Genomic DNA, 25,403 nt, shown 5'->3' on the forward strand with positions numbered 1-25,403 from the left:
CTACTTCGCACCATCTTATTCCGGGAGTGAAGGGCCTGCTGCCCTCTGGTGGGAAGCCGCCGCCATGCGGGGCCACGAGGGGACCCTCCTGGGGAGCTGGGGTGGCCCTGGGGCCCCGCTGGATGGGTGCACGCCGAACAGGCCTGCAGTTCCAGAGCAGAAGCCTGGATGCAGAGAACGGCACGGTCAGGTGCCGACTTCAGCAGGAGGGCTGGTCTGTTCTGCCCAGCTCGCTGCCGAGCTGTGGTTTGCTAGGGTCGCAGGAGTCAGCTGGGGTGACAACACGGTCCTATCAGCACGGCAAAACTGTGTTTATTTGGGGGAAAAAAAAAAAGAATCTTAAAAGAATTAAGTCGTATCAGCATCTGCCAGAGTGACTCCTGCCCACTTGGCCACAGTCCAGAGAATTCCCATGCAGGGCCGTGGCCTAATTTGCAAAAGACGCTAGGCACAAATCAAGTTTTAAACAATGCCTTAATCCAGAGAGATTACACCGGGAGGCCACAGTGTCGCACCCCTCCATGTTCAGGCTTCCAGCCTCTTCCAGGTCCTTACGCCTCCGGTGGAGAAGACAATGAGGACATCCGCACCAGACCACGCCCGGGCGAGGGAAGATGCTTTCCTGCCGCTGTGCCCGCGACACTCATCTCTGCAGAGGCACGACGTTACAGCTGGAAGGAGGGGGGAAGGGAGCGCTAAGTCTGCCGGCCGCGTCGGGCAGAGCACAAGGTGGGTCCTTCTGAACTGACCGTCACCCGCGGTTTTGAAACAGTTACCCAGTTAAGGAAGGAGGCAGAGGGAGCCTTAGGAGAGACGCCAGGGTTCTCTCCGCCTCTGCACCTGCAGGCTCCTTCCCACACCAGGGGGGTTCCCATCCTCCGGAGTCCCCCACCTCTGCCCTGCCCCGGGGTTCATGGCTAACCGCCGACACAAGCAGATACGTTACCCCAGCAGCCCCTTCCCGGCCCAGCGCGTTGGGACGAGCCTGAGCTGGTGTCTCTGCCCTCTGCGCATCACCGTCACGTTCAGGGGCTTCTGCAAGGAAAAACAAGACTGTTCATAGTCCACCTGCTGGTGCTCCAAGAGGCTCAGGCTAAAACACCGACAAACCATTCCCACCCAAAGGATTGGTGAGGGTTTGCATTTTTTTTTCTTTTACTTTTTTTTCTTTTTATTTTTTGACAGGCAGAGTGGACAGTGAGAGAGAGAGAGAGAGAGAGAAAGAAAGGTCTTCCTTTTGCCGTTGGTTTACCCTCCAATGGCCACCGCGGCCGGTGCGCTGCGGCCAGCGCATCGCGCTGACCCGAAGCCAGGAACCAGGTGCTTCTCCTCCTGAGGGTTTGCATTTTAAGCATAATCGGGGACATGCACGTGGGGCAGCCAGTAGGGCTGCGAATCGGTTCCAGCTTCCAAGGGAAACGTGCATCTTGCAAGGCAAACCTTACAAGGTACTTGGGGGGATGTTTTACAAAACAGCAATATGAATGCCATGTTATACAATACATGAATATATGATATATGAATGATATATGATATATGAATGATGATATATGAATGATGATATATGAATGCTGTGTTCATCCCAGGACTATTCATAAGTTAAAAAGCTAAAAACAGGCCGGCGCCACGGCTCACTAGGCTAATCCTCCGCCTTGCGGGTTCCAGTCCCGGTCGGGGCGCCGGATTCTGTCCCGGTTGCCCCTCTTCCAGGTCAGCTCTCTGCTGTGGCCCGGGAGTGCAGTGGAGGATGGCCCAGGTGCTTGGGCCCTGCACCCCATGGGAGACCAGGAAAAGCACCTGGCTCCTGCCATCGGATCAGCGCGGTGCGCTGGCCGCAGCATGCCGGCCATTGGAGGGTGAACCAACGGCAAAAAGAAGACCTTTCTCTCTGTCTCTCTCTCTCACTGTCCACTCTGCCTGTCAAAAAAAAAAAAAAAAAAAAAAAAAAAAAAAAAAAAAAAAGCTAAAAACACCCAAAATACCCATTAATAAAGTACTGTTCAAATATAGCACACAGGAGCCAGCGCTGTGGCACAGTGGGTTAAGCCACTGCCTGCAATGCCAGCAAACCACACAGGCACCAGGACAAGTCCCAGCTGCTCTACTTCTGATCCAGCTCCCTGCTAAGGGACCTGGGAAAGCAGAGAAAGATGGCCCAAGTGCTTGGACGCCTTCTACCCATGTGAGAGAACTGGATGAAGTTCCTGGCTTTGGCCTGGCCCAGCCCCAGCTGTTGGGACCATTTGGGAAGTGAACCAGTGAATGGAGGTTCTCTCTCTATCTATCCCTCTCTGTAATTCTGCCTTTCAAATAAATAAATCAATCTAAATAAAAATTTAAAAAAAACAAAATCTTTGTACATCAAAAGATACTACAGGGCAGGCATTGTGATGAGCAAGTGAAGCCACTGCTTGGGACGCCTGCATCCCATATCAGAGGGCCTGAGTTCAAGTCCTGCCTCCACTTCCAACCCAGCTTCCTGCTGAGGTGCACGCAGGGAGGCAGCAGGACGGCCATGTACTTGGGTCCCTGCTACCCATGTGGGAGACCTGGATTGAATTCTGGGTTCCTGGATTTGATCTGGCCCAGCCCCAGCTATGGAAGGCATTTGGGGAGTAATCCAGTGGACAGAAGATCTCTCTGCCTTTCAAACAAAAAAATACATATGCACATATAAAATATATATTTATAAACATAAATATATACAAGATATATATACATATACACACATTTATACACTTTTAAAAAGGACACTACTAACAGAGTAAAAAGGCAGCCACATAACGCAGGAAAGTATCTGCACACCGTGTATCTCATAAGGAGTAAACATCTAGACTATATAAAGAACTCCTCCAAATCAACAACAATAAGACAAACAACTTAGGAAACAAGAAAAGCACTGGACGTCTGTTCTAAGCCGAGACACAGAGGACCAAAAAGCACGTGGAAAGATGCTCTTCATTGTCTGTCATTAGGAAAATCAAAATCAAAACCACAGTAAGATCACACTGCACCCTGACTAGGACGGCTGTAACCCAAAAAATAGAAAACAGCAAGCATTGGTGAAGATGTGGAAACACTGGGCCCCCTGTGCACTGCCAGAGGGAACGTGAAGTGGTGCTGCCAGTGGGAGACAGCACAGCTTTTCCTCCAACAGTGAAGCGGAGAATTGCCACACTGCCTGGCAAAACTACCAAGAGGCACTGCAAAAGCAGGGGCCACCAGGTATTTGCATATGCATGATCTTTATAGAAAAAAAGTAAAATCGAAGGTTGTTTTTCCTTTGAAAATAAATGCATTTGATCTAGAAACGCCATCTTTAGAAAGTTATCTAGCTGGCACAGTGGTGCAGCAGGTTAAAGCCCCGGCCTGCAGCGCCTGCATCCCATATGGGCGCAGGTTCAAGTACAGGCTGTTCCACTTCTGATCCAGCTCCCTGCTAATGCACCTGGGAAAGCAGCAGAGGGTGGCCCAAGTCCTTGGGCCCCTGAACCCAAGTGGAGACCCAGAAGAAGCTCCTGGCTCCTGGCTTTAGTCTGGCCCAGCCCTGGCTGTTGTGGCCATTTAGGAAGTGAACCAGCAGGTGGAAACTCTCTCTGTCTCTCCTCCCCCACCCAAATCTGCCTTTCAAATAAATAAATAGATCATTTTTAAAAAGTTATCTAAACAGGCTGGCGCTGCGGCTCAATAGGCTAATCCTCTGCCTGCGGCACCGGCACACCGGGTTCTAGTCCTGGTCAGGGCACCAGATTCTGTTCCGGTTGCCCCTCTTCCAGGCCAGCTCTCTGCTATGGCCCGGGAGTGCAGTGGAGGATGGCCCAAGTGCTTGGGCCCTGCACCCCATGGGAGACCAGGAGAAGCACCTGGCTGCAGATCAGCGTGGTGCGCCGGCCACAGCGTGCCAACCGCACCGGCCACTGGAGGGTGAACCAATGGTAAAAGGAAGACCTTTCTCTCTCTCACTGTCCACTCTGCCTGTCAAAAAAAAAAAAAAAAAAAAAAAGTTATCTAAACAGAGATTTACCTACAAATGTCCATCTCCAGGCTTCCATACAATTGGAAGCTCACACATCTGACAATAGGATGCTGTGTTTTTTTTCTTTTTTAATTCACAGAACAGGCAATGGAAAAGGACATCCTAGATTCTTAAGCTGGGCCACAGTTCCACAAAAATCGGGGCCCTTGTGGGCACGGGGCTGAAGCGTTGGAGGCTCTTAGTGTCCCCCCAAAATCTGCTCTGACCCCGCCCAGCCCCAGCAGTATGGCTTTCATCCATTTGGTATCAGGAACCCCTTCTGTTTGCTTGAAAAGGTGGAGTGGCTATTTCTATAAAGGACGGATGTGGGGCCGGCGCTGTGGCTCAGCGGGTTAATGCCCTGGTCTGAAGCGCCGGCATCCCACATGGACTCCGGTTTTAGTCCCGGCTGCTCCTCTTCCCATCCAGCTCTCTGCTATGGCCTGGGATAGCAGCGGAGGATGGCCCAAATCCTTGGGCCCTGTACCCACGTGAGAGACCTGGAGGAAGCTCCTGGCTCCTGGCTTCGGATCGGCACAGCTCCGGCTGTTGCAGCCAATTGAGGAGTGAACCATAAGATGGAAGGCCTCTCCTTCCTCCACCCCCACCTCTCTTCTCTCTGTGTAACTCTGACTTTCAAATAAATAAATAAATAAATAAATCTTTTTTTAAAAAAAAAGAAAGAAAGAAACTCACGGCATGATAAACAGATCAGTGGGGGTCTGGGGGCAGGGCCAAGCACAAAGGAACACAGGGCGGTCTGGGAGGAAGGAAGTAGAAGGGCGGCACCTGACCTGGCGAGGTAGAGCTGGCTGCAGGTGAAGGATCCCTGGGGTTGGCACCTGGCTCAGCAGTGATGGCACCGGTGACGCCTGCGTCCCAGACTACCTGGCTTCAGCTTCCTGCTAACGTGTACCCTAGAAATCACTGGTGATGGCTGAAGTAGTTGGGTCCCTGCCACCCATGGGGGAGAGATCTGGATTGAGTTCCCAGCTCCTGGCTTCAGCCTGGCCCAGCTCAGCTGTCAAAAGCATTTGGGGAGTAGGGGGCTGGATTTGTGGCATAGTGGGTTAATGCCCTGGCCTGAAGTGCTGCCATCCCATATGGGCACTGGTTCGAGACCTGGCTGCTCCACTTCCTCTTTTTTTTTTTTTTTTTTTTTTTTTTTTTGACAGGCAGAGTGGACAGTGAGAGAGAGAGACAGAGAGAAAGGTCTTCCTTTGCCGTTGGTTCACCCTCCAATGGCCGCTGCGGCCGGCGCATCGCGCTGCTCCGAAGCCAGGAGCCAGGTACTTATCCTGGTCTCCCATGGGGTGCAGGGCCCAAGCACTTGGGCCATCCTCCACTGCACTCCCTGGCCACAGCAGAGAGCTGGCCTGGAAGAGGGGCAACCAGGACAGAATCCAGCGCCCCGACCGGGACTAGAACCCGGTGTGCCGGCGCCGCAGGCGGAGGTTAGCCTATTGAGCTGTGGCGCCGGCCTCCACTTCCAATCCAGTTCTCTGCTGTGGCCTGGGAATGCAGTAGAAGATGGCTCAAGTCCTTGGGCCCCTGCACCCACGTGGGAGACCTGGAAGAAGCTCCTGGCTCCTGGCTTCAGATTGGCGCAGCTCCGGCAATTGTGGCCAATTGGGGAGTGAACCATCAGACGGAAGACCTCTCTCTCTCTCTCTCTCTCTCTGTGTAACCCTGACTTTCAAATAAATGCATAAATCTTAAAAAAAAAAAGCAAGCAAGCAAGCAAGCATTTGGAGAGTGAACCAGAGAATAGGAGCACGCGTACACACACTCTTGCACACTCACACTCTTGCACACGCTTTCTAGTGTACACACTCTCTCTAGTGTGCACGCTCTGTCTCCCTCCTGTCTAGTTAAAAAAAAAAAACAACAACAGGAAGAGAAGCCCAGCTCCCTGTCTCTGGGCGTGGCCTGGACTTAGTGAGTAGCTTCTAGCAAGTAACACAGACACGCAAGTCTTAGTGACTGGGTGGGAAAGGGTGCTGCCGCCGCCCCCTGGCTGCGCCCCGGGCTCGCCCACTCTAAGGGCAGCTGCTGTGCTATAAGGAAGCTCCAGGAGCCCACGGCCATGAACCGCCGCCGCCTGACAACCCCCTGCAGCGGAAGTGGGTCTCCAGCCTCAGCTGCGCCTTCAGAGGATCCGGGTCCCCTCTCCTGACTCACCCAGCTGTCACTGCTGCCCGACCCTCAGAACGGTGAGAGATGTCAATGCCTGTGGTTTTCAGCTGCTCCGTTTCCGGGCGATTTCTTACTCACCAAGACACAACAACAAATAGACCCTTTACAGCAAGGAGTTAAAGAGAAGCTGACCAAGAACAAACAGCTTTCTCCCGAGGGAGCCCAGAAAGGCTCAGAGCAGAGACCCAGGAAGAGGATGAAGAATCCCCCAGGCACAGAGATCTAGCAGGGAGGAGATGGGAGGAGAGTACCGACCACTCGATAAACGGCATGAGGGTAGCCGCTACCCACGTGGGGAGAAGGGCTGGGTGCCCACCTCACACCAGACAAGTATACACCCAAGAGGAACACAACATACAACCACACGAAGAGCCAACATGCAGGTGCACAGGTTTAACGAGCGACAGCCACAAGGTGGAGAAGCTTGGAGGTCCACCAAAGGCGTGGGGCAGGCTATTCCACCACGAAGAGGAATGAACACCCATACACAGCACACACAGACCTGGGAAACACCCTGCGGGCGAGAACCTCCGGTCACAGACCCACACAGCGCAAGACCCCATGTACGCACAACGCCCCGAACAGGCCAGTCCCAAAGCAGGAGTGGATCAGTGGTTTCCAGGAGCTGGGGCCTGGGGGAGTGGGGGAGTGGGGGGTGGAGGAGCGGGGGGTGGAGGAGTGCGGGGGCGGATGGGGACTGCCAATGAATACCCAGCTTCTCTCTGGGGTGACAAACATGTGCTAAAATTGACTGTGTAACGGTTACTGTGACTAAACTAAAAACCGCTGAATTAAGCAGTTTAAATGGGTGAATTGTAAGGTATGTGAATTACATCTCAGTAAAACGGTTATAGAAATCAATTCCAGATAGATTATAAGAAAACCAAAAATGAAAGTATGAAAAGAACTTTTTTAAGCAGACATAAAATGTAAAAGTCATAATACAAAAGACAGATAAATATGACAAAATCAACATGCTAAACACCCAGTAAGGTGTAGACGCCAGAGGTGCTGGCATGGAAACTCGGCGCAGGCTGGCACAGGCAGCTGCCCTCTAGGCGTTACCCACGGGAACAAGTGGCGGGCAGGAGCTGAGCCTGAGCAAGACAAGCCCGGATGTGTCGGTTACACTGAAGGTTTCATCTGGGAACCAAATAGTTTAGTCAATAACTTCTCTGGACTTTGAGGCTCCTAATTCTGAAGGCTATGGGTCTTTGCCCCAAAAAATCTTTGTTAGTTTTAAATAATTGAAAAACAAACAGAAGTGTTACTTAATGGCACACTGTGCCAGAAACTGGACAACAGTAGCCAATTTTTAAACTCCATGTGGATGGCAGACGCCTAAACACTTGGGCCATCTTTTGCTGCTCTCCTAGGCACATTAGCAGGGAGCTGGACTGGAAACAGGGCAGCCGGCACTCAAACTGGTACTCCAGCATGGGATACTGGCATCACCAGCAGCAGTCTAACCACTGCAGCACAACGCCGGCCGCTGGGTATATCTCTGGAGATAGAAATGGTCAGAGTCTACACGGGAGTCTACACGGGGTGGGGGTAGGGTTTTGTGGCACAGTGGATTAAGCTGCTGCCCTAGACATCTGCTCCCATACGAGAATGCCAGTTCAAGCCCCAGCACCTCTGCTTCCAATCCAGCTTGCTTGCTTTTCAAGATTTATTTATTTATTTGAATGGTAGAGTTAGACAGAGAGACAGACAGAGGTCTTCCATCTGCTGTTTCACTCCCAAATAGCCACAATGGCCAGAGCTGGTAGATCCGAAGCCAGGAGCCAGGAGCTCCTTCTGGGTCTCCCATGCGCATGCAGGGGCCCAAATACTCAGGCCATCTTCCACCACTTTCCCGGGCGCATTAGCAGGGAGCTGGACTGGAAGTGGGGTAGCCAGGACTCAAACTGGTGCTCATATGGGATGCCGGAGCTGCAGGTGGTGGCTTTAACCGCTATGCCATAATGCCAGCCCCTCCAATCAGCTTTCTGCTAATGCATCCGGAGAGGCAGTAGATGATGGCTCAAATGCTTGGGTTCCTGCCGTCCATGTGGAAGACTCGGATGGAATGCCGGATTCCGGGCTTCTGCTTGGCCCAGCAATTCCAGGGCTGTGGCCCAAACTCAGAGGGTTATGGTCTGACCATTTGTGCCCCTCTCGGATTCCTATGGTGAAATCTTAACTCCCCATTAGGAGGTGAGGCTTCTGATGGGTGGGGTGTCAATGGGATTAATGCCGTTTTAGATGCGTCCCCAGGGACTCGTGTACCCCTTGCACCCTGAGGGGACACAGAAGGAAAGCACCATCGATAGCCTGGGAAGTGCGCCGCAGCAGGCACGGAATCCGTCGCTGCCTGGACCTCGGAGGTCCCAGTCTCCCGAAGCGTGAGTGTCCCAGCAGCCGCACGGCCCCACTCACCCCCTCGCTGTGCTGCACCACACTGCTGATGTTCTGCAGGGACTGGAAGTTCTGAGCGTTCACAGAGCCAAACTCCACGATCTCATCGTCCACTTGCAGGCCCTGGAGAGGCGGAAACGGAAGCCAGGCTAACAGTTAGATGTGCTTCCCCAATTCAATGTCAATGCAGAGAGCTCGTTTTCTACGGGGAGAGTGGCTCAAAGTCAAGAGGCCAGACATGAGCTCCCCATGGAGGAAGGGGCGGTGGTGGGCTGGGCTGCCCCCACCTGGGGTTTCCTTCCAGGACAGATCTAATTAAAGGTGACCAGGTCTGCCGGCGTCTGATACTCTGGCCCGCAGCCATGGAGGCCAGGATGTGGGAAACTGTGGGAAAAACCAACTGCTGCTCCCCAGCGTCCTGACCCAGATAACAGGGCAGGAGGGGCAGGCCAGGCCAGTCTGGGCCCATTTGGTTCAGGGATCAAGATCTGAACAAGATAAACATTTGCTCTAGAAACCCCCAAACAAGCAGTCACAGGCACAGGGCGAATCCAGGACCACACAGACCCTTTCGGGCCGGATCCTAAAAACACAGACTATCTGTCGTTTACCCTGTTCACAAATACTTGTCATGCGCTGACCAGCGCGGTGGACACAGCAGCAGATGAAACAGAGCTTATGTGAGCTGATGGTCTCGTGGGCTTAATGTCACAAGGTGACTGGCAGGACCTGGGTACAGGACCCGGTTCTGCCTCTTAGGAGAGATGTGGCCTGGCCCAGGTTCCTCCAGGCCCTCTCTTCAAGGGTAGCAAGGTTGAGATTGGCCCCTGCCCCAGAACAGGCTGTGGGATGAGATTTAAACATGAATGTTACCAGCAGCGTCATTCATAATAGCCCCAAAGTGGAAACCACCACATGTCCATCAGCGGACTGACGGAGAATCAGGAAGTGCCCTATGTGAGGAGAGGCAGTCCCAGGGAGGGCGAGCCCGGCACAGGCCACCACGCGGTGACCCTCACAAGTGTCACCGCAGCAAAGGACAGCATTCACGGAAGCCCTAGCACCGGCCCCTCTCCTTGAAGTGGCCGAACAGACAAACCCACACGGGCCCAGAGCAGACTGGTGGGGCGGGCTGGGGGCGAGGGTGGGGCTAAGAGCTGACCAGGACAGGGTCCTGACACGGACTGTGCTGATGGCTGCACAGCTCCACGGATAGACCAAGAGCTCCTGGGCTGTCCACTTCATGGTGTGTGCCTCACATCTCAATACAGCTGCCGAATGTCCAGCAGATTCACCAGGGAGGGTACACAGCCCCCTTGGCAGGACACCTGGAACGGACAGCAGCCACTGCGGTACTCATTTCTCAACTCAGTGCCCGGCTAAAATGAGCCCCAAGAAGACAGCTGAGCCTCTCTTGGAACATTTGTCACCAACACCGTGTGTCCCAGCTGCCATCAGGAACAACTTCCCTCCACCAAGCTAGTGGGCAGCAGGGGCTGGCCCCGCTCTGAACCTTGGCTCCCTGCACACAGAAAGCCCTGGTCAGCATTTGTTGAGCCAGAAAATGAACTCAGAGATGCAGTACTGAGAGGGAGGGTCTGTCTTCCCACGCCCACCCCAAGGCTACCTGACCCACAGCACCCCCGAGGGCGGATTTGGGAGGCTGGCCCTGGATTACCGCGATGCCAGCTGGGGAGTCGGGGCTGACGCTGTTCACTCTGGCGAAGGCCTGGGGAGGACTGGAGCGCTCACTCTGGCCCAGCCTGTGGCTCATGGCCTCTCTGTGGGCTTCGGCCATGTCCCGAGCCTGCTTCTCCTTGTCGCGAGCGTGCAGCTGGTGCAGGGCCTCCTCTACCTGCTTCATCACCGCCTTGTGATCATTCTGCAAGCCTGGAACGAGAACCACTGTGTGAGGCCCGAAGAAGACAGCTGAGGACACAGAGTCCTGCGTTCGGCCCCTGAATATTCGGAGTGCTCATTACGTGAGACGGACAGAGGCCAAGGGCTGCACTGCTGCAAGCTAAGCAGCAGGGACACAGGCATCGCAGGAACGCCTGATGGCTGCTGGGAGCCTGCCCCTGCTAGACGAGGCTCTCGGGAAGTCCTGCCAAAGGCTGTGCGGCCTCCGCTGGGATGAAAGGTGGGCAAAGTAGATGCTGTCCCACTGGACCATGACCACCAGCACCAAGGTGTCCTGGGCAAGCCCAGTGGTCATGCAAATGTGGGGGGGGCGAGGCAGCACTGTGGTGCAGTGGGTAAACCGCCGCCTGCCGTGCCAGCATCCCTACTGGAGCACCGGTTCACGTCCCAGCTGCTCCATTTCTGATCCAGCTCCCTGCTAACGTGCCTGGGAAAGCAGTGGAGGGAGGCAGCAGAAGATGGACCAAGGGCTTGGGTCCCTGCCTCCCATGTGGGAGACCCAGATGGAGATCCAGGCTCCTGGCTGTGGCCTGGCCCAAAGGTACATGGGGAGTTATCCTTATCCAGTAGATGAAAAGATTTCTCTCTTCCTCTATCTCTCCCTCTCTCTGTAACTCTGCCTTTCAAGTAAATAAATTTTAAAAAAATGAGTGAAGGGAGCTGCACAGAAGACAGATTTTTTTATTTAAAGCTGGGTTTTTTTGTTTTGTTTTGTTTTTTAAAGATTTATTGATTTGAAAGGCAGAGTTACAGACAGGCAGAGGCAGAGAGATAGAGGTCTTCCATCCACTGGTTCACTCCCCAAATGGCTGCAATGGCCTGAGCTTGACCAATCAGAAGCCAGGAGCCAGGAGCTTCCTCTGGGTCTCCCACGCAGGTAGGTGCAGGGAACCAAGGACTTGGGCCATCTTCTGCTGCTTTCCCAGGCCACAGCAGAGAGCTGAGAAGACAGAATTCATTTCTCTTAAGTCTTCTAGAAGAAAAACAATGCACAGCTTAATACCCCATGGCTGGGCACACTCAGTGCAGGAGAGGCAACAGGGGCTCAGGTAAGGCCACCCCTGCGCTGGGCTCCTGTCAAATGCTGGGGTTTGGGGGGCAGAGCCAGGGTCTCCAAATCTTTGATTTTTTTTTTTTTTTTTTTAGAAAAGCTGGCAATTGGGGGTTTTGGGCTGAAACCGTCTGGATTTTCAGTGCTGGTGGCTCATTTAAAACACACGAGGCCGGCCAGCAAGTCTCAGCTGCAGGGCAGTTGCACAGAGCAGCTGGCACTGAGGTGTTTCGTCTTCCAATGTTCATTTACTTGAAAGGCAGAGAGCAACAGCAAGGGACAGAAGAAGAGAGACAGAGACCTTCCACCTACTACTCACTTCCCAAACGCATGTGACAGGCCAGGTCAGCCCAGGCCAGGCCAGGCTGAAGCCAGGAAAAGGGAACTCTCTCTGGGTCTCCCACAGAGCTGGCAGGGACCCAAGGACCTGAGCTGCCATCCACTGCCGCCCAGGACAAGCATCGGCAGGAGCTGGATGGGAAGCAGAACCAGCCCCGGCACTCTGAAATGGGTTCTAAGCGGCAGCCCAATCCCCCGCACCCTTAATTCATTCTTTTAACCTAAAACAACTTCCCCTGCTGCTCAGGATTCCACACCTTCATTCAGGCCAGCCCATCCACACCCTGCGCCTGTGTGTCCCAGACTTGCAGCCTCCCCTGGTGGCCTTCCTGGGTCACATGACTCCTGTCCACTCCTGTCCCTCTGGAGCACAGGCGGCCCTCAGGACTCGGGGACTCAGCCCGCAGGGCCAGACACAAGATGGGGAAATGGAGACACACCGGGTAGGAGCTCTCAAGACACTGACAGCGTACAGTCACGCGCCCCCTAGCGACAGCTCAGCCAACAGCAGGAGGTGTGCTACTTGGCGATGCCACAGCCTCAGGCTCCGTGAACGCACTCCATCAGTGCAGACAACAGTGAGACCACCGGCTGACGCGGTGAAGTGTGACAGTGTGCCACGGTTGCTCTCTGACTAGAAAAGTCCCCCAGGTGACAAGGTGCACAGGGAACCCCAGAAGCTTCAGCGATGCCTGGCACACAGGCAGCACTCCACGGACACTGCTAACTGAATGAACGACCTCACAGTAGACCACAACTCTAATTAGAATTAAGACATTCTTCTTTTTCTAGACAAAAATGTTTCTGCTGTGTGTGTGTGTGTGTGTGTGTATTAAGATTTACTTATTTCAAAGTCAAAGTTAGAGAGAGAGAAAGAGATCTTCCATCCACTGGTTTATCCCCCAGATGACCGCAATGGCCAGAACTGAGCCAGGCCAAAGCCAGGAGCCAGGAGCTTCATCCGCGTTCCCATGTGGATGCAGGGTTCAAACATTTGGGCCATCTTCTGATGCTTTTCCCAGGGCATTAGCAGGGAGCTGGATTGGAAGTAGAGCAGCCGGACACGCACCGGTGCCCGTATGGGATGCTGGCATCATTACAGGCAGTGGCATTACCCACTATACCATGGCGCCGGCCTCTCTGCAGCACATTTCAAATGTGCAGTGGTTGGGCCACCACGTGCACCTCATATAGAAGCACCCATTGGAGTCCCAGCTGCTCTGCCTCTGATCCAGCTCCCTGCTAACATGCCAGGGAAAGCAGTGGCAGATGGCCCAAGTGCGTGGGCCCCTGCCTTCCACGTGGGAGACCAGGATAGAGTTCCAGGCTCCTGGCTTCCACCTGGCCCAGCCCTGGCTGCTGCAGCCATCTGAAGAGTGAAGCAATGAATGGAAGATCTCTCTGTGTCTCTTCCTCTCTAACTCTGCCTTTGACATAAATAAAATAAATCTTTAAAAAAAAAATGTGCAGTTGGGTGGTGCACAGTATTGTAGGCTGTAACAGGGGAAGCTGAACAGAGACGACAGGGGCCATCTCTCCATCATTTTTCCCGTTTTTACACACACCTAAAATGATCTTAAAAATAAAGCCTATTTTAAAAAATAAACGTGTGAGGACGACTTTTGAAAGGAAGCCCAATGCCGAGGCAGCCAGACTGCTAAGTGTAATGAAGTCATCCCGACGGGGAGGCGTTGGCACCCAGGGAACAGATCAATGGCGCGGTGTCACACAGCCCAGAAATAGACCTGAGTGTGACAGAACAGCGCGCGACTCCTCCGGCTGGAACTGGGGGGAAGAGTGGACTGTTAAATAAATGCTGCTCAGGATCAGGCTGATCACTGCAGAAAGACTGAAGGTCAGCGCTCTCCCCTGCCCTGGGGCCTAGCACTTCTCAAATGCCCAGAGGCTTCCTAAAGCTGCCCCCTGGGGAGTCTAGGGTTTGGCCAAAAGCCCCAAATTTCCCTCAAGCCTGTCGTCTTCGTGCGGTTTTCCCCTACTCTGTATCTGCCTGTTTGTTTTCATGTGAAATTCAACGCTGTTTTCCCCAAATCTGCAAGGAGACGCGATGCTGGCAGAAGCTGCTCTTTGGTCATGCTGTGGCTCGGAGGAACCTTTGGCATCTTAAGCTGTACCTCTGCCCAGGTGTCACTCGTACCCCAACCTGAGAAATCTCGGCCCTGTACCAAACACACTGTAGGCGAAGTCAAGATTTAGAAAGATTAAACAGAGGCCGCTAGCAGAGCAATGCCATGATGAATTCCCTTCCAACACGACTTGTGGTAGCCACTGCCGGCTGCCTGCCTGCAGCAGGGACAATACCGCTCCCCAAGGACGTCCACGTGCCAGTTCCTGAACCTGTGACCATGCGACCTCACAGGGCCAGAGGGACCGTGCGGCTGTGACTGAGTTAAGGCCCACGAGCCGGAAGATGATTCCGGACTATCCAGTGGACATGGTGTCACCAGAGGGGCCTTCGTAAGGGAAAGGGGAGGCAGGAAGGTGAGAGAGGAAACGCAATGATGGCATCATGCCTGGGAGATGTGATCGCTGGCTCTGAAGACAGGAGAGCCCACGAGGCAGGGAGTGCAGTTAGCCTACGGCAGCCAAGGAAAAGGGAGCCAAGGAAATCAGGAGCCAGCCCCGCTGACACCTGACTCTGGTCCCGTGAGACCCAGCGGGACTGCGCACCTGCACAACAGTAAAGGGAGCAAATACGTGTGGCTCGAAGCCACTAAGTCTGCAGACATCTGTAGCAGAAAACTCACACACCACCCAGCCTCGACTCCGCTAATTTCTTGGTCAAAAGCAAATAAATACATCGAGGATGGGTGCTTGGCCCGGGGGCTAAGATGCTGCTTCGGAGAGCCCGCAGCCCAGGCCGGAGTGCCTCGGTGGAATCCTGGTTCCTCTGCTTCAGCTCCAGCTTCCTGCTAACCTGCACCAGGGCGGCACCCACAAGAGACCCAGCTGGAGTCCCAGACCCTTGCTTTCAGCATGGCCCAGCTCCCGCTGCTGCTGGCTTTTGGGGAACCAGGGGACAGGAGATCTGTGTGTGTGTGTGTGTGTGTGAGAGAGAGAGAGAGCCTTTCAAATAAAAAAAGATGAAATGCAGCAAATGAATGAATACATGCACAGCAGGTTTATTTAGGACAGGGCTGTGCCACCGTGGAGCACCTTCCCCACCCCTCTGGCGGGCAGGGGCCCATGGCGGGAAAGCAGGAACTGCAGGCAGGGGGCTGCGGCCGGCCCAGAAGCTTTAGCCCTTCCCACCTTCCTCCTTCACCTGGAACCTGGATGGGTGACCCTAAAGGGGACCAGACCTGAGCTTCTGCTCACTGCCCTGTACTGCTTCCCTCCAGTGGCCCTACTGAGAACTATGTTCTGCCTTTTCTGTTACTGACTGTGTCAGGGCGCTGTCACAAACAGCTGAATCTACACAGATATTTCAAAAAGCTCTTGGAAAAGGGGAGTTAAAGGGCTGGCGCTGTGGCATGGCAGTAAAGTTGCCACCTGCAGTGCCGGCCTCCCATATGGGCGCCGGTTTGAGTCCTGGCTGCTCCACTTCCAACCCAGCTCTCTGCTATGGCCTGGGAAGGCAGTGGAAGATGGTTCACGTCCTTGGGCCCCTGCACCCATGTGGGAGACCCGGAAGAAGCTCCTGGCTTCGGATTGGAGCAGCTCTGGCCGTTGTGGCCATCTGGGGAGTGAACCAGGGGATGGAAGACCTCTCTCTTTCTCTGTGCCTCTCCTTTTCTCTCTATGTAACTCTGACTTCCAAATACATAAATAAATAAATCTTTGATTAAAAAAAAAAAAGAATGAAAATGGGAATTAAGTGGTGTTTATTTTGGTACAGAAAATGTTTTGAAATCCACACATATGAAAGGTTTTCTAAAAGTTCATGCAAGGGGCTGGCATTATGGCACAACAGGTTAACCAACGCCTGCAACACTTGCACCCCATATGGGCACCGGTTTGAACCTTGGCTGCTCTGCTTCCAATCTACTTTCCTGCTAACACAGCTGGGAAAAGCAGAGGGAGACGTCCCCTGCTCCCCACGTGGGAGACCTGGAAGAAGCTCCTGGCTTCAGCCTGGTCTAGCTTTGCCTGTTGCGGCCATCTAGGGAGTGAACCAGTGGATGGAAGACACCTCTCTCTCTCTCTCTCTCCATCTGTCCCTCTCTCTGTAACTCCTTAATAATAAATAAATAATAATAAATAAGTCAATCTCAGGAGAGAGAGAGAGTGAGCCTTCAGGGCAGCAGATGTGACCTCAGGGCAGCTCCTGGTGACCTCATCTGGGCGTCTCCAGCGTCACGGGGCAGGGGAGGCCTCCCAGGGCCACTCACAGATGATGTTGTGCCTTGCGGTGCGGACTTGGTACAGGTCCACGTCTGCCCGGGGGTAGCCCTCACAGTCCACCAGCGGCTCATTCATTCCAACTCCTTTTTGCTGAAGGGAAGAAACGTGATTAGAAAGATTTCACAGTGGCACGTCCTGCAGACACCTCTCCCCAGCCATTTCCTTCAGAGTCACAACAGAGGTGACAGGAACGAAAACTGCCACTCACTGCTGCCTTGGCACCGGCCAGGGGCCTCCCTCGTGTCCTCACCACCACCTCTGAGGAAGGCACTATGTTTCAGATTCGCTTTTAATACCGAAGCCACTTAAGAGCAGTGCAGATAAAACCAAGCATTCCCGTAAGCATCCGAAACCTCTCTGCTCTGAGTCCTCCAGCCCTCCCTCCCGCCCACGCACAGCTGACACCTGGCTGGTGGCCTTGGAGCTGGCAGGGACTGAGAACCCAGAGCCCCCAGCTGCGGCTGGGTTTTGATTCTGCTAAAAACCAAGAAGTCAAAAGAGGATTTCATAAGGCTTCTGACCCCTGAAGCACACACCGATATCACCGGTCGTGTCCAAGGAGAGGGGAGAAGGACTGGGCGGTTGGGGGCAGGGAAGGAGAAACTTTTGTTACGGTTGTTGAGAGACAGAGAGCACGAGAGGGCTCCCGTTTGCCGGCTCACTCCTCAGGTGCCCACTGGGGCCAGGGCAGGGCTGAGACTGAAGCTGGCGGACAGGGACTCAATCCAGATCGCTCCCACGGGTAGCACGGACCCAATTACTTGAGTCAACACCACTGCCTCCCAGGGTCTGCTGGAGCCAGGGGCCAGGGGCAGGGGTCTAACCCAAGCACTGAGATACAGCGTGGGACAGAGCGTTCCAACCGCCAGGCCGAACACCTGCCTCAACAGACTTTTCATCCTATAAACGTTTGTAAGTTTTGGATTTTCACCATAAGAATGTATTCCCTATTCAAAACAACATATCTGTTTCAATATTTTAAAGTCTCTTCCTATGTGAGCAAGGGGCACGGGCTATACATTCCATTAGAATGGTTTGAGGCTCAGTTCTTCCATGGATAAGCTGGGCTCCTCAGCTTAAATCTCTGCCTCTTTTTTTTTTTTTTTTTTTTTTTTGTTTAAAGATGTATTTATTTACTCAAAAGTCAGAGTTACACAGAGAGAGGAGAGGCAGAGGGAGAGAGAGAGAGGTCTTCCATCCGCTGGTTCACTCCCCAGTTGGCCACAATGGCCAGAGCTCTGCCAATCTGAAGCCAGGAGCCAGGAACTTCTTCCAGGTCTCCCATGTGGGTGCAGGGGCCCAAGGACTTGGGCCATCTTCCACTGCCTTCCCAGGCCATAACAGAGAGCTGGGTTGGAAGTGGAGCAGCCAGGACTCGAACCGGCACCCATATGGGAGCCGGCACTGTAGGCAGCGGCTTTACCCACTATGCCACAGCACAGCCCCCCCCCCCCCCGCCTCTTTTAAGTCTCTGCTTCCTCAATTATGAGATCAGAATAGGGGTGAGCATTTGGCCAGACACCTGCAGCATGGGGTGGGTTAAGCCACAGCCTGGGACATCTGCATCCCATAGCAAAGCGCCAGGCAGAGTCCCAACTCCTCCACTCCAAGTCATCTTCCTGATAAAGCACCTGGGAGGCAATGGGTGATGGCACAGTGCTTGGGCCCCTGCCACCCACATGGAAGACCCAGACGGGGTTCCTGGCTCCTGGCTTCAGTCTGGCCCATCCCTGGTTGTTGTAGCCTTTTTGGAAATGAACCAGTAAATAAAAGATTCATTCTCCCCTCCCATCCCCTCCCCTTCCCTCCCCTCCCCTCTCCTCTGTTCTCTTCTCTCTCTCTCTCTCTCTCTCTCTCTCTCTCTCTCCCTCCCTCCCTCCCTTCCTCTCTCTCTGTTACTCTGCCTTTCAAATAAAAATAAATTAATTTAAAATAATAAGACCCCCACATGCCACGTTAGAGTGCTGGAGTTTGCAGCGCAGTCTAGCTCCTGACTCAGCTGCCTGTTAACGCAGACTGGGAAGCAGCAGCGACGGCTCACCACTGGCTCAAGTGAATGGCCTCCCTCCACTATGTGGGAAACCTGGATTGGGCTCCTGGCTCCTGGTTTTTGCCCCAGCCTGGCCTGGGGCCAGTGCAGGCATTTGGGAAGTGAACCAGCAGCTAAAAGTTCCCTCTCTGCCTCTTAAATAAACAAAAATTTACGATAAACTAAAATGGGAATAACAGCTCGCTTCCTATGTGCTGGCCTGCAGATGCGCTCAGCAGCCTGCCAGGCACACACACGGTGCAGAGGGCCCCACAGCGCCCCCGAAACGACTATGTCCACCTCCCAACACCCAGGCCCTGTGAATGTGACTTCATTTGGAGACAAGATCTTTGCAGATGTGATTAAGGATCTCCAGATAAGATCATCTTGGATTCAGGGTGTCCCCTAAGTGCGGACACCGACGTCCTCATGAAAGAAAGGCAGAGGGAGATAGGAGAGAGAACACAGAAAGCGCGTGAGCATCACGCGGGTGAAGGTGGAGGCGAAGCAAGAAGCCGCAGCCCCTCCTCGGCACTCCTGGGGATTGGTCAGGGCCCCTTATAAAAATGGCACAGTATTTGCACATAACCTACACGTGTCCTCCCATACACTGCAAATCGCCTCCAGATCACTCACGAAACCTCACACAATATAAGCGCCAGGTAAATGTTGCTTAGGGAAAAGAGACAAGACAAAGTCTGTGTGTTCAGCGCATGAGCAATTGTTTTCGAGCGTCTTCACGCCGTGCGGTTGAACCAGAGGATGAGGAACGTGGGGATGCAGAGGGCTGACTGTCCACTGTCTCAAGCAAAGGACCGCGGAAGCACAGGAGCTGGGAGAGAGGCAGGCGGCAGATGCCCCTCAGAGGCCCCAGCTGGGGCAGCCCTGACACCTTGATCGCACACTCCAGCCTCCTGAACCACACAAGGGCAAATTCCTGCTGTTGCAGGGTGCCAAGGGCCATCTGGAAATATGCAGAGTCATTTGCAGGCCACACAAAACTATCAACTTAAAAATTCACCTGCTGGAGCCGGCATTGTAGCGTAGTAGGTAAAGCCGCCCATCCCACATGGGCGCCAGTTCAAGTCCCGGGTGCTCCACTTCCTATCCAGCTCTCTGCTGTGGCCTGGGAAAGCAGTAGAAGATGGCCCAAGTCCTTGGGCCCCTGCACCTGCGTGGGAGACCTGGAAGAAGCTCCTGGCTCCTGGCTTCAGATTGTTGCAGGTCCAGCCATTGCAGTCATTTGGGGAGTGAATTAGCAGATGGAAGACCTCTCTCTCTCTCTCTCTCTCTGTGTAACTGCCTTTCAAATAAATAAATAAATCTTTTAAAAAATTCACCTGCTCCGCCGGCGCCGCGGCTCACTAGGCTAATCCTCCGCCTAGCGGCGCCGGCACACCGGGTTCTAGTCCCGGTCGGGGCGCCGGATTCTGTCCCGGTTGCCCCTCTTCCAGGCCAGCTCTCTGCTGTGGCCAGGGAGTGCAGTGGAGGATGGCCCAGGTGCTTGGGCCCTGCACCCCATGGGAGACCAGGAAAAGCACCTGGCTCCTGGCTCCTGCCATCGGATCAGCGCGGTGCGCCGGCCGCAGCGCGCCGGCCGCGGCGGCCATTGGAGGGTGAACCAACGGCAAAGGAAGACCTTTCTCTCTGTCTCTCTCTCACTGTCCACTCTGCCTGTCAAAAAAAAAAAAAAAAAAAAAAAAAAAAAAAAATTCACCTGCTATCGACCGAATTCTGAGTCCCACCTGCAGTTGCCTTGGTAAGGCCACAGAAAACGATGTGACAGGGCTCACAGGGCCAGCGGACCGGCGCCCGCCCTGCACAGCTGTGTGGTGATTCACCACTGCGGCCCTGGGAAACCGCTGGGCGTACCCACGCAAAGTAGCAAACAGGGGCGTGATTATGCGGGTGCTTCACAGCTTGTGGAAAACGGAGACAAAAGATAAGTTCATTTTGGCACAAAAGCTTTTGAAATCCATCTACAGTTATTTCATGACGCGTGCATTTCCCACGAACGTTCTGAAGACTTCGCCCGTCAGTCAGGGGCGAGTCGGGCTGCCCGGGGGATGCCGCTCACCTTTCTCCCCTCCTCCCTCGGAGCCTCTAGGTGAGACCCACACTTACGGTTTCCTGTCCAGGGACAGAGCTCTTTTCTTTTTGTGCTTTTTTAAAATATTTACTCTTTGAAAAGCAGTTAGAGAGAAAAAGGATATCTTACATCCTCTGGCTCACTTCCCAAGGGCTGGGCCAGGCTGAAGCCAGGATCCCGGAACTTCATCTGGGTCTCCCACGGGGGTGGCAGAGGCCCAAGTACTCGGGCCATCTTCTGCTGCCTTCCTAAGTGCATCAGCAGGGGGCTGGATCGGACGTGGAGCGGCCGGGACTGGAACTGGTGTCGCAGGCTGCGGCTCAACCCGCTGCACCACAGTCAGTCCTGTGGACAGAGTTCTATATGTGCCCTTAACACAAGACTCTACAATATATCCGTCTCTCTCCTGCCTCCCCACAAAGATCAGGAGTTGGCTGGCCTATAGGAAGCAATACCGCATGACATGCTGCTTCCCAGGGCAAGCGATTGGCTCAGCAGTTAGCACATCATTTGGGACACCTGCATTCCATACCCAAGTGTGTGGGTTCGAGTCCTGGCTCAGCTTCCAATCCAGCTTCCTGCTGATGCATACCCTGCCACGCGTGTGGGAGATCAGATCGAGTTTCCAGCTCCTGGCTTTGTCCTGGCCCAGCCACAGATGTTGTAGGCATCTGGGGAGTGAACCAGTTATGGAAGTTCTGTCTGTCTCTGCCTCTGTCTTTCATGCAAGTGAAAATAAACAAATTATAAATTAAATTTTTTTTTAGAGTTTTTTTTTTGTTTTTTTTTTTTTTTTGACAGGCAGAGTGGACAGTGAGAGAGAGAGACAGAGAGAAAGGTATTCCTTTTGCCGTTGGTTCACCCTCCAATGGCCGCCACGGCCAGCGCGCTGCGGCCGGCACACCGCGCTGATCCGATGGCAGGAGCCAGGAGCCAGGTGCTTCTCCTGGTCTCCCATGGGGTGCAGGGCCCAAGCACCTGGGCCATCCTCCACCGCACTCTCTGGCCACAGCAGAGAGCTGGCCTGGAAGAGGGGCAACCGGGACAGAATCCGGCGCCCCAACCGCGACTAGAACCCGGTGTGCCAGCGCCGCTAGGCAGAGGATTAGCCTAGTGAGCCGCGGCGCCAGCCATAAATTAAATTTAAAAAATATGGTTGGTGCCGTGGCTCACTTGGCTAATCCTCCGCCTGCGGTGCCAGCACCCTGGGTTCTAGTCATGGTTGGGGCGCCAGGTACTAGTCCCGGTTGCTCCTCTTCCAGTCCAGCTCTCTGCTGTGGCCCGGGAGGGCAGTGGAGGATGGCCCAAGTGCTTGTGTCCCTGCACTGGCATGGGAGACTGGGAGGAAGCACCCGGCTCCTGGCTTCTGATTGGCACAGCGCTGGCCATAGCGGCCATTAGGGTAGTGAACCAACGGAAGGAAAACCTTTCTCTCTGTCTCTCTCTCACTGTCTATAACTCTCTCTCTGTCTCTCTCTCTCTAACTCTGCCTGTCAAAAAAATTATATATAATATATATTATATAATATTTATATATAATATATATAAAATTTTATATATATATATACACACACACTAGGGCTGGCGCTGTGGCATAGTGGGTAAAGCAGCCACCTGCAGTGCAGACATCCCATATGGGTGCAGGTTCGAGTCCTGGCTGCTCCACTTCTGATCCAGCTCTCTGCTATGGCCTGGGAAAGCAGTGGAAGATGGCCCAAGTCCTTGGACCCTGCACCCTCGTGGGAGACCTGGATGAAGTTCCTGGCTTCAGATCAGCCCAGCTCTGGCTGTTGTGGCCATCTAGGAAGTAAACCAGCAGATGGAAGATTTTTCTCTCTCTCTCTACCTCTGCCTCTTTGTAAATCTGTCTTTCAAATAAATAAATAAATCATATATATATATATATATATATATATATCTCTTCCCAAAAAGGACCCACACAACTGGTGGCTCACACACAAGGCAGTAAATAACCTTCTGTCTAAAATACTTATTCTGGCCCCACCCCAGCCTTGTAGCATAGCAGGTAAAGCTGCTGCCTGCGATGCCAGCATCTCATACAGGCACTGGTTCATGTTCCAGCTGCTCCATTTCCAATCCAGCTCCCTGCAAATGGTCTGAGAAAAGCAATAGAAGACAGCCCAAATGCCTGGGCCCCTGTTATCCACATGGGAGACCTGGAAGAGCTCCTGGCTTCTGGCTTCGGCCCTGGCCATTGCAGCCATTTGGGGAGTGGACCAATGGATGGAAGCTCACTCGCTCTCTGCATCTCTCTCTTTCTCTAAATCTGACTTTCAAATAAATAAGTAAATCTTTTAAAAATAAAGAAAATATTTATTCCTGGGGCCAGCATTGGGTTAAGCCACCATGTGCAACACTGACATCCCATATGAGCACCAGTTCAAACCCCAGCTGTTCCACCTCTGATCCAGTACCCAAGTACTTGTGCCCGTGCCACCCATGGGGGAGACCTGGATGGAGTTCCAGCCCCAGCTGTTGTAGTCATTTGGAGAGTGAACCAGTGGATGGAAGGTCTCTCTCTCTCTCTCTGAAATTCTGCCTTTCAAATAAATAATAAATCCTTTTACAATTAAAATATTGATTCTCTTTCCAGTTCTCTTCAATATTCAGTCTTTACAATCCCAGATTACTTGCTGTCTCTGAGTTGTTCCAATTTTGAAAGTTTTTTCTTTTTTAAGATACATTTATTTTAAAGTCAGAGTTACAGTGAGAGGAGAGAGAGAGGAGAAAGATCTTCCATCTTTCTCCTGGGCCCTGATGGCCCCAATGATCAGTGGTGGGCCAGACTGAAGTGAGGAGCTTCTTCCGGGTCTCCCACGTGGGTGCAGGGCCCAAGCACGTAGGCCATCCTCCACTGCTTTCCCAGGCCACAGCAGCGAGCTGGATCGGAAGTGGAGCAGCCGGGACTGGAACTGGAGCTCTGACATGGCATGCTGGTGTCACAAGTGGTGGCTTAACCCACTGGGCCACAGCACAGATTCCCCGTTTTTGAAAGTTTCATTGAGATATTGTTCACTTATCATAAATTGCTCCATTGAGCAGTGAACAATTCAGGCCGGCGCCGCGGCTCACTAGGCTAATCCTCCACCTTGCGGCGCTGGCACACCGGGTTCTAGTCCCAGTCGGGGCGCCGGATTCTGTCCCGGTTGCCCCTCTTCCAGGCCAGCTCTCTGCTGTGGCCGGGAGTGCAGTGGAGGATGGCCCAAGTGCTTGGGCCCTGCACCCCATGGGAGACCAGGAGAAGCACCTGGCTCCTGCCATCGGATCAGCGCGGTGCGCCGGCCGCGGCGGCCATTGGAGGGTGAACCAACGGCAAAAGGAAGACCTTTCTCTCTGTCTCTCTCTCTCACTGTCCACTCTGCCTGTCCAAAACAAAACAAAACAAAACACTAGGCTAAAGTGAACAATTCAGTGGTTTTCAGAATATTCACAGACCCGTCCAACCCTCACCCTCAATTTTAGTACATCTTCATCACCCCCAAAAAGAAGCCTCATCAGCAATCACTCTCACTCCCTCCCCCCAGACCCCAGCAACTACTTTCTGTTCCTATGGATCTGCCCATCCGGGACATCTCACAGGGATCTGCCCATCCTGGACATCTCACACGGGTCTGCCCATCCCGGGCATCTCACAGGGATCTGCCCATCCCGGGCATCTCACAAGGATCTGCCCATCCTGGACATGTCACACGGGTCTGCCCATCCTGGACATCTCACACGGGTCAGCCCACCGTGGACATGTCACACGGGTCTGCCCACCGTGGACATGTCACAGGGATCTGCCCATCCTGGACATCTCACACGGGTCAGCCCACAGTGGACATGTCACACGGGTCTGCCCACCGTGGACATGTCACAGGGATCTGACCACCGTGGACATATCACACGGGTCTGCCCATCTGGGACATCTCACAGGGATCTGCCCACCGTGGACATCTCACACGGGTCTGTCCATCCCGGGCATCTCACACGGGTCTGCCCATCCTGGACATGTCACAGGGATCTGCCCACCGTGGACATGTCACAGGGATCTGCCCATCCTGGACATGTCACAAGGATCTGACCACCGTGGACATGTCACAGGGATCTGCCCATCCTGGACATGTCACACAGGTCTGACCACCGTGGACATCTCACAAGGATCTGCCCACCGTGGACATGTCACACGGGTCTGCCCATCATGGACATGTCACACAGGTCTGACCACTGTGGACATCTCACAGGGATCTGCCCATCCTGGACATGTCACACGGGTCTGCCCATCATGGACATGTCACACGGGTCTGCCCATCATGGACATGTCACAGGGATCTGCCCACCGTGGACATGTCACACGGGTCTGCCCACCGTGGACATGTCACAGGGATCTGTCCATCCAGGGCATCTCACACGGAGCCTGCAGTAGGAGCACCGCCTGAGGCCCCGCCCCCGGCACGCCCCGCACTCTAGCCACGCCCCCAGGCGTCCCGCATGCGCACTGGCGTTCCAGCGGCTCCCACGTCCACCAGGACCCCAGGCGGCGGTGATCGCCATCGGCTTCCTGGTCTCCAACGCGGGGAGCTCGGCGGCACCGAGCTGCCGGGCCAGCCCCGGGAGAGACGCCCGCGCCGCGCCCCTCGCAGGGGGCGGTCAGCCCGCGCCGCCGCCCAGGGAGGCCGTGGGAGAACCAGCCACGGCCGAGCGTCCCGGCAAGCCCTCGGGGCGCTCCCACGCCGCCCGGCAGCCCCGAGCCCTCACTCACGCCCTCCAGCACGTCGTAATTCGCCTTGATCTGCGCCTCAATCTCCTCCTTGCGCCGCATCAGCTCCTGGATGTCGCTGATAGTGTCGGCGCGGGCCTGCGAGGCGCCTCCGCTCGGCATCGCTTCCTTATCCGACATCGCGGCCCCCCACCCCGGGACCCTGGGCAGAGAGTGGCTACGGCTCCGCCCGCGGGCCAAAACACCTCAGCCGTCCGCGAGCGCGGGGCGACGCGAGGGGCG

General features: G+C 54.1%; 1 protein-coding gene across 1 annotated transcript; it reads right to left on the minus strand.

The window, feature by feature from the left end:
* Positions 1-292: 292 nt before the first annotated feature.
* On the minus strand, positions 293-25,403 carry PSMD9 (proteasome 26S subunit, non-ATPase 9). Its single transcript, XM_002722736.5, has 6 exons — positions 25,164-25,403; positions 16,271-16,373; positions 10,290-10,501; positions 8,633-8,734; positions 947-1,035; positions 293-671 (listed from the first exon to the last, which is right to left on the minus strand). Exons 1-6 carry the CDS (start codon positions 25,299-25,301, stop codon positions 644-646), a joined length of 672 nt encoding a protein of 223 aa, XP_002722782.3. The 5' UTR covers positions 25,302-25,403; the 3' UTR covers positions 293-643.

The sequence above is a fragment of the Oryctolagus cuniculus genome, chromosome 21, assembly GCF_964237555.1.
Source record: "Oryctolagus cuniculus chromosome 21, mOryCun1.1, whole genome shotgun sequence".
NCBI lineage: Eukaryota > Metazoa > Chordata > Mammalia > Lagomorpha > Leporidae > Oryctolagus > Oryctolagus cuniculus.